General features: G+C 40.6%; 1 protein-coding gene across 1 annotated transcript in view; it reads left to right on the top strand.

Annotated features, from left to right (window-relative positions):
- Positions 1 to 7,034, top strand: part of LOC138171503 (zinc finger protein 721-like) — a 65,160-nt gene extending 58,126 nt beyond the window's left edge. The window contains exon 6 of the mRNA XM_069101025.1: positions 5,670 to 7,034. Coding sequence (XP_068957126.1) covers positions 5,670 to 6,793 — 1,124 coding nt within the window. The 3' untranslated portion in view covers positions 6,794 to 7,034. The remainder of the gene's footprint in view (positions 1 to 5,669) is intronic.
- The last annotated feature ends 2,838 nt before the right edge of the window (positions 7,035 to 9,872 follow it).

The raw sequence follows: 9,872 nt of genomic DNA, 5'->3' as shown, positions 1-9,872 counted from the left end.
ATCTATCTATCTATCTATCTATCTATCTATCTATCTATCTATCTATCCGTCTATCCGTCTATCCATCTATCCATCTATCCATCTATCCATCTATCCTATCTGTCTATCTATCTATCTATCTATCTATCTATCATATGGAGGAAGGCTGGCTTTCACTCGGCCCCATAGAGCAGAAGCTCCCCCAGAGGAAGAATAAATGAATTTTCTGAGCCCAAGATGAAGCCAGCTCTGACCCCCATACTTCATAGAAAGATCACAGGGTACAACCTTTCAAGCTCTTAACACCATGCCCTGGGTCTGTGTGACACAGTTCTCCTCAGCACACTCCCATTTCTTTTCCATTGAGCAGGTCTCCCCATTTCCAGACCCAGTACAATTTCCCAGCTGGAGAGAAGAGAAACATCTTGGATTGCAGAGGCAAGAGTCTCACTGAGCACTTACCTGGGTGAGTCTGAGACTGCTCTCAGTACCTGTAAGATGCTGGGTGGGGGCTCTCCTTCAGGGTCCCGGTGCTGGGGATTCGGCTTGTGCTCCTTCCTCGAGCTGCCTCCCTGTCTTTCCCTGTGGCAGATCGCTTTTTGGACACAGAAGCCCTCATCTTTCCATCCATCTCAAAGAAATGGGGCCTCCTCGGTCTGGTCTGCACGTGGGTCCCTTCCTTCCCCTGCCTCTCATCTTGGTTCTCTCGTCTTCCTCTGTCCGTATGAGCTCCTTCCTCAAAGCTTCCTTCTTCTGCCAGAGGAAGGCTGGCTTTCGCTCAGCCTGATAGAGCAGAAGCTCCCCCAGAGGAAGAATGTGAGGGCCCAGCACATAGTAGGTGCTTGCTAGGTTTTTGTTAATTGATTCACCCTTTTGCTTATTTTATCTATATTCTAGGCCAGGTTGCCCAGTGGATAGAGCACCAGGCCTGGAATCAGAAAGACCTGAATTCAAATCCAGCCCCAGACACTTCCTAGCTGTGGGACCCTGGGCAACTCCTTTAACCTCTGTCTGCCTCAGTTTCCTCAACTGTAAAATGGGAATAATAATGGTACCTCTTCCTCCCAGGGTTCTTGGGATGGTCAAAGGAGATGTTTGTATAGCACTATTACAGAGCCTGGCACATACTAGGTACGATATAAATGGCAGCTGTCTTCACTGCCAAATCCCACAGGCTGTCATCTGAATTCTCTCCATTTCCTCTGGTCCTTTTTCTTTCTTAAAACGCTCTAATCCATTCCCCCCCCCCAGTGCTTTTTTTAAAAATTAAATTATTGTTACCATTATCGTTATAATATTACCACTGACCTTGGTGATAATGACACTAACTTACCTGCTTGGAGTTCTGTACCTTTCATAGAGGAGGGTTTTTCCAACCTGGGAGGTAGGTAGTAATTAGCAATTAGGCTTCTGTCTCAGATTTTTGTTTACTGTGAATTATTTGGGAACACTGCTGCTTTTCTTCTTCCCCTATGGTAACTACTCTCCTAAAAAGCATCTAGGTTCTAGCTCCCCATGGGCAGTGTTAGCTCCACCACCCCTTGTCCTCCTTAGTTAGAGCCTACAGACTGTGGGCAAATGCCTTCTAGCCAGGCCTTATTTTAAGTACACACCTTCCCTGGCAAGGAGTCTGGGATAACTCTTTTTTTTTTAATTTTTATTTTTTATAATTTTTTTAAGCAATCGGGGTTAAGTAACTTGCTCAAGGTTACAAGGCCAGTTATTTCTGGGTGTGGTGCTAAGTATCTGAGCCCGGATTTGAGCCAGATCATCCCGACACTGGAGCCAGTGCTCTTACTCGCTGAGCCACCTGGCCGCCCCTAAGCAATTGGGGTTAAGTAACTTGCTCAAGGTTACATGGCCAGGTGTTTCTGGGTGGGTGCTAAGTGTCTGAGCCTGGGATTTGATCTCCAGGTCTTCTCAACACTGGAGCCAGTGCTCTTACTCACTGTGCTACCTGGCCGCCCCTGCGGTAACTCTTTTAATCTGGGATACAGAAGTCAGTCAATAACCACCTTTTAAGTGCTTACTGTGTTCCAGGGCTGGTGCTAAACACATGATAGAGAAAAAGCCGTTAACATCCCCAGCCCATTTTCTTAGGCAGCTCTTCATCTCCCCCGTCTGCCTCTTTCTCTTGAGTCCTGACCATCTACAGGCTGCCCTGGTGGACACAGAGCCTCTACCCCAAGGGCTTCGATTTCTTGCCCAGAACTTCTCATTGTTTGGCAGTATCTTCAATACTCTCTTGGTTCAGTGCTGCTTTCCTTTGCCTTTCTCTTCTGTAGTCTGCTCTTCTAGCCTCCTGTCACAGGCAAGGATTTTGATTTGGGTCTTTATATCCTTTTCCTTTTGAGAAAAAAAAAAACTCAAGGCCTTTCTTCCATCTTTTGAAGGAACACCTCCTTCACCCTGTCCATTCACTTGGAGGGCTCCCTGTGCCTCTTTTCCCTATCTTCTAGGAGGGTGAGCAGTATTTCACTTTGGCCGGAAGGCCCTCAGCAGACGCTCCGGGTAAATCACAGTGCTTAGTGCCTTCCACACTGGCTTAAGTCCTTATTCTCTCTCATTTGTGGGCTTTTCTCTAGCAGTTGCAGCAGACTCTGGGGACAGATTGTCTGTTGGTCCCACCTTCTGAAAGGCTTTTTCTGCATGAGTGTTCTACAGCAGTGTTCACATTTTGGCTAATTTTGATTAGCAATTAGCAGCTTCCTGCAAGAGCCCAGTGCCCATTTGCCCATTTCTCTGGACATGTAGTTTGTCAAAATCTCCCTTAAATTGCTCGTAGTAATTGCTAGTATAGAGTTCGATTTTTACATTCTGTGATCTAAGCACTGTGTAATGATGATAATCATAGCTACCACTGATATAGTGCCTTGACCACAGGTCTAAGAGCTTCTTCCAAACTTCTCTGCACTCATGGTCTCAGAGATTTGTCTGGGACACTGATAAATTAACTTGCTTAAGATCACATAGCCAGCACATGTCAGAGGTAGGACTGGAACCCAGATATCCCTAAATCTGAGGCTGGCCTTCTGGGCTGCCTTTCATAATGACAATTATTATTATAGAGTAAGCATCCCACATACCTTTATATTAATAGCAGAATTGATAAGTTTTGTGATTTCATTAAAAGTGTCAATAAAAATACCAGAGAGAACAGGTCTAGCTACAAATGGCTAAGGAGTAAAATTAAGAGAACTTAATCCAAATCATCAAAATCCCTAAGGATTCTTGATTAATTCATTTAAAAAAATTAACAGATATACTGTCTGCCAACCCTTATTTATTCATCAGGGTCCACAAAGGGATATTGAGAGACTTTGTTAAATGGATCAATAAAAAGCAGGTTCTTGATTTTTTTTTAATTATTTTAAATTTTTTTCAGTTAGCCACAATCTATTTTCTCCCTCTTCCACCTTCATTCCCCACTCCTCCATTGAAAATAAAAACAAAAACCTTCAAATAAATAGGCACAGTCAAGAAAAACAGATCCCATATTGGCCGTGTCTTAAAAAAATGTCTCATTCTGTACCAGGTCTCTGTCCTCCATCAGGAAGGAAGTGTTATTTTTCATCGTTACTCCTCTGGAGTTACAGTTAATAATTGTGTTGATCAAAGTTCCTAATGTCTTTCAAAATTGTTCACTTTACATTGTTGTCATAGTATAAATTGTTTTCCTGGTTCTGAGTACTTTACTCTTAATTCTGCATCAGTTCATGAAAACCTTCCTGGTTTCCCTGAAACCATCCTCTTTAACATTTTGTGCAGCACAGTGGTACTCCATTACATTTGCAATGATTTGTTCAACTATTCCCCAGTTGATGGGCACCCTTTAATTACTACTTCCTTGCCCCTACACAAAGAGCTTCTGGAAATATTGTGATACATAGGTCCTTTTCTTCTTTCTTTGATGTCTTTGAGATATAGGTCTAAGAGTAGTATTATTGGCTCAGAGGAAGTACACAATTTAATCACTTTTAGGGTATCATTCCAAATTGTTCACCAGAGGGGCTTGACCAGTTCACAACTCCACTAGCCATATATTAGTATGCCTCTTTTCCCTCAGCCCTTCCCACGTTTATCATTTTTCTCTTGCTTTAATTTTCATTTCTGTGATCACTAGTGATTTGGAACATTTTTAATGGCTATTGATAATGTGTATTTCTTCATTTGAAAACTTCCCTTTCATACCCTTTGACCTAGTCACTTGATTTCTGCATCTCTTATTCACCAGCTAAGAAGAAATGAACTTGGTTTTGCATCATCTCTTCCTATAAAATTGATCCTGAGATCCCATGGATGTCAAAGAAAGAAAGACCCTATGTATGCTAAAATATCCATAGCATGACTTTCTGTGATGCTTTATCAAAAAACTAAAAGTGTCTGCATGTCAGTCAGGCACAGTAGAAGTATGTTTTGTGAGCACAGAGGAATATTATCTTTATTCTGTAAGAAATGACAAAGACGAGAAGTCCAAAGAAATATGGTAAGACACCTATGAACAGACACACAATGAAGTAAGCAGAACCAGGAAAAAATATATACACAGTATCTGCAATAACACAAATGAAAAGAGCACTAAAATGAAGCCAGACTCATAGTAATGGTAATAGTCAGTCTTGGTTCCAGAGAATAGATAAGGCATGCTGCCTCTCTGCTCTCAGGAAAGAGGCAGGGACGACGGAATGGTGCATACTCTTTCAGATTTGGTCACTGTGTGAGTTGGTTTTGCTTCACTGTTTTTCTGTTATGAAGGAGGGTTCAATCTGTGTATGTTGAGTGGGAAGGGTATCGAGGGAGGGTGCATTTCCAGATATGTCTGTGTTGTTAAAAGCAAAAAGTACCAATATAACTTATTTTTTCAAAAATTGTCCTGAGTATTATGGATCCGTACTTTGTTTTCTGAGGGCATACCAGAAATCTGTTTGATGAGAGGTTCCTAAATTTTGTCAGAAATTAGCTTCAAGTTTAACTGTCTAGTTTCCAGAACTCTTTGAAAATTGAGGCAATTAGGTGGCTAGGTGTCCTAACTTCACTTGCTAAGGTCTTCATTTCCTGCTTAACAGTGTTCTGACTGTTTCAGATCAGTCATTGATTCTCTTTGAATGAGGAGACAAAATCTAGAACTTGGAACAAATCACTTCCTTTTCCCCCTCCCCCAGCACAGAAGGCAATGAGTATTGACATGTTTTTGTTTCTTTCAGGTTCTCTTGGTCAGAAGATGAGATACGAAACCACTGAGTCAGCTTTAAAGCAGTGTATTTCTACAGGAGAGTCATCCAGTGAGAGACTTACAAAGAATGGTCCCAGTGATTCTAAATTGGCAGAAACTTGGCATTATGATATCAGGTTAGAGAGGCAGAAAGGCAACCAAAAGAGACAGTCCAGGCAAGTAACAGTTACTCACAAAAAAACTTCTAATGAACCAAGTGTTCATGAAGGTAATACTTTGTGGAGAAAGCTCGGCTTAGGGTCAGTTTTTGATACACAACAGAGAGTTTCTGTAGGAAAATGTCCCTATAAATATGATACACTTGGAAGGAACTTTAAACAGTTTTCAGACCTAATTAAACATAATAGAATCTCCTTGGGCAAGAAAATGTCTAAGTATAATAAATGCAGAAAGCCCTTCAGCTACCACTCAAACCTTATTTATTACCATAGAATGCACACTCAAGGGAAAGCTTGCAAATGTAATGAATGTGGCAAAGCCTCCAACATTAATTCATGCCTTACTGCAAACCAAAGAATTCATTCTGCAGAGAAGCCCCATAAATGTAAAGAATGTGGGAAAGCCTTTAGTCGAAAGGGAAACCTTAAAATACACAAGATTATTCATACTGGAGATAAACCATTTGAATGTAATGAATATGGAAAAGCCTTTAGAAATAATCAGTACCTAATTCAACATAAAGCAAATCATACTGGAGAGAAATATTTTGAATGTAATGAATGTGGGAAAGGCTTCAGGAAAAGCTCGTCTCTTATACAACATCAAAGAATTCATACCGGAGAGAAACCATTTGAATGCAATGAGTGTGGGAAAGCATTCAGCCAGAAGGGAAGCCTTAATGCACACCAGAGAATTCACACTGGAGAGAAACCCTATAAATGTAAAGAATGTGGGCAAGCCTTCAACTGGATGGGAAACCTGAATACACATAAGAAAATTCATACTGGAGAGAAACCCTACATATGTGATGAATGTGGAAAAGTCTTCAGCAGGAAAGGGAGTCTTATTGCTCATACCAGAATTCATACTGGAGAAAAACCTTTTCAGTGCAATGAATGTGGAATATCTTTCAAATGGCGTAGATACCTTAAGGAACATAAGAAAATTCATACTGGTGAGAAACACCTTGAATGTAATCAATGTGGGAAAGGTTTGAGGAAGACTTCATCCCTTATGCAACATCAAAGAATTCATAATGGAGAAAAACCTTATAAGTGTAATGAATGTGGAAACTCCTTCAACCGGAAAGAACATCTTAAAACACATAAAATAATTCATACTGGAGAAAAACCATTTGAATGCAATGAATGTGGGAAAGCCTTCAACCAGAAGGGAAGCCTTAACATACATCAAAGAATTCATACTGGAGAGAAACCATATAAGTGTAAAGAGTGTGGGAAAGCCTTCAGATGGAAGGGAAACCTCAATACACATGAGAAAACTCATACTGGAGTGAAACCATATAAATGTAACGAATGTGGGAAATCCTTTAGCCGGAAGGGAAACCTTAATGCACATAACAGAATTCATACTGGAGAGAAACCTTTCCAGTGTAATGAATGTGGGATAGCTTTCAAATGACCTGCATACCTTGTTGATCACTAAGACAGTTTGTACTGGAGAGAAACCTTTTGAATATAATGTATTTGAGAAAGCCTTCAGAGGACTACCTTGCAGATCAAATAATTGTTTCTGGGGAGAATCTCCATCAATGTAAAGAATATAGTTCATCCTTCATCAGAGACGTCATGTTAGAGGTGAACTGCAAGGTTATAATGGGGAGATGTCATAAATTAATCATTTATTAAATACCCAAAGTCAAGGTGTTAGATTTTTTTTTCACCAACTACGTCGTCATTGTTGCTTTGAGAGTGGAAAATAACACTATCCTTTCTATCCTTGTTTATACCTATTAAATGCCATTAGGTACAATTGAAATTACATTGTATTAGTTACTTGAGAAGATTAAATCAAAGATGGTTCTTGACTTATAGATCACATGGGAGGAAAAGGGAGGAAAAAATATGACACATTACTAAATACACGTATATATGTATATGATAATTGTATGAGATGTACAATGAGAAGTATGTGAATTCCAAGCAGGGAGAGATAATATCTGGTAGGGGATAATGGCAGTGAGGATTGAGGAGGTCTTCATGGAGGAGAGACTATCTGTGCGGTGATATAAAGAAACAGTAGGATTTTATTAACATAGATGGCAGTGAGAAGGACTTACAGACATCACTGTATGTATACCTAGGGAATACCATGGGCAAAATCCTAGAGACAGGACAGAATGGGGCTTTAGGGAAGCTTGATGAATAATCTAGTTTGTCTGAAAGATAGCACATATATGAAAAGCAATTAGAATGTAGGAGACAGCACTAAACTTAGAGTCAGGTACTGGGCTCCAATCCCACACTTACTACTCACTACCCATGTGACTTTGGGCAAGTCATTTAACCTCTCTACATGTTGGACTCCTCATCTGTAAAATGAAAATTAGATATCTAAGATCATTTCTGAGACAACCTGGTGTAATCAATAGGAAGTTGGCCTTGAGTCAAGACACCCTGATTTCATCTCTTATCTCTGACACATACTGGCTATTTGACCACAGGCAAATCCTTTAATCCCTCAAGCAACTCTAAAGTTTGAAATTCTAGATTGATCACCAATCTTCATTGGTGGAGTGAGTTTCCCACAGAGAGTTTTCCAAATCAAGGAAATCTTACATTTAGCACAAAGTTTCTTCCAGTTCTTTCCATGAAGATGCCAATTTACTTTTGTCTTCAAATGCCCAGCACATAGTACAGTGCTTTTCATTTAATAAGTACATCATAAAATTTCTTTAACAATTCAATGACCCTGTCACTAGAATGATATGAAAAGAGGGGGCAATACCAATTTAGGGAGGGCTCTGATTGCCAAGGTTAGAAAGTTTGAACTTTTTTTTTTGATAGGCAATTGAAAGTCACTAAAAGGTTTTGAGCAGAGGAAGGGATATGATCATATTGAAGCATAAGCAAAATGAATATATTAATAGCTAATACTTATGTAGCACCTTAAGGCTTAGAAAGTTATATATGTAAAAGCCTGTATGTATATACATTCACACATATATGTATAGCCTCATTTGTATATGTATGTATATGTGTATGCATAACTTCATTTGATATGACAACCTCTAAGGTAAGTGCTATTATTATCTCCATTTTACAAATAAGGAAACCGAGGCTGAAAAGTTCAGTGACTTTATGAAAGTCACACAGTAAGTGGGGGCAAATTTGAACTTGGGTCTTCTATGCCCATGCCACCAGTTGACCTCTCTTTGTGATGCTTTGGAGAAAGCACTAGAGAAAGGAGAACTAGTTAATAGACTATTGCCACAATCCAAATTGGTGGGGGCCTATGTTAGACTGTTGGTCATCGAGCTGGCCCCATGCCAATGCATGCCCACCCTCCCTTCTGCCTTACTCTACTGCCACTGTACCTCCTTGGGAGCTACAAACCGTTAGAGACAAACGGCTTTTTATTTTTAACCTTCATCTCATGTTCCTTTTACTTTGAAAATATTCTTTAAGCCACTTGGGGCTGTCTTGCTGCCCTCTGCTATGGAGTCTCATCATTGCTTCCTTATGTCTCTTAGAGCCATAGAAATAGAAGGGACCTAAGAAGCCTTCAAATCCAGCCCCCTTATTTTATATTGGAGGAGACTGAAGCCCAAGGACATGACGGATTGTGGCCAAAGTCTCATTGGTAGTAAGTGTCAGAGGCAGGATTTAGTCCCAGGCTGACCCTCTGACTCCAGCCTGACTCCACCTCGTCATTCCTAGAACATCCCGGCCAAATTTTGGGCACTCCTTTGCTAATCTTTGTCATTGCCTGCTGTTGTAGGGTTTGTTGGGCAGTGAAAGCTCCAGTTGATTTCATGGCAGCTGCTTTGTGGTGTCCATAAGCCTTTCTTACAATGTGTATAAGGATATGTTTACTTTGCAAGTGCTGTGACTGCCCACTCTGTGACTTGTAAATGAATTCATGTTGATTGCTGTAAAATGTATACATGCGTGAACTCATTTGTCTGTGGCATTGTTAATATGTACGGCTTTTTTCCCCTTGTTAAGGTCTTTGTGTGTCTCCATAGAATCTGAGTTAGCTTTTCCTACAGAGAATCTCACCTAGCACTATATGAATGGTGGCTATAATTGTCATTACAAAGCAGCCTCCTCATATATACCCATCTCTGGTTTCTCCTGTCTCCCTTAAAGCAGTGGTCTCTAAACCTTTTTGATGGTGCACCTCCATCAGTTAAAAAGAAAGGATTTGAGTATACATCCTAATACGGGAGTCTACTTCTAAAGCATATACTTGTACAAATATATTACAGGCAGCTAGGGGGCACCATAGTGCACAGAGCACTGGGCCTGGAGTCAGGAGACTCATCTTCCTGAGTTCAAATCTGAATTCAAATACTGCCTACCGTAGCTATGTGACCCTGGGCAAGTCACTTAACCCTGTTTGCCTCAGTTTCCTCACTTGTAAAATGAGCTGGAGAAGGAAATGGCAAACCACCAGCTGCATGACCCTGGGCAAGTCACTTAACCCTGCTTGCCTCAGTTTCCTCCTCTGTAAAATGACCTGGAGAAGGAAATGGCAA

The sequence above is a fragment of the Petaurus breviceps genome, unplaced genomic scaffold (genome assembly GCF_028583685.1).
Source record: "Petaurus breviceps papuanus isolate PSGF00001 unplaced genomic scaffold, PetGlider_PUasm1.0 446, whole genome shotgun sequence".
In the NCBI taxonomy this organism is placed as follows: Eukaryota; Metazoa; Chordata; class Mammalia; order Diprotodontia; family Petauridae; genus Petaurus; species Petaurus breviceps.
The sequence above is the reverse complement of the archived record's forward strand: the minus strand, read 5'-3'. Positions and strand labels throughout refer to the sequence as shown.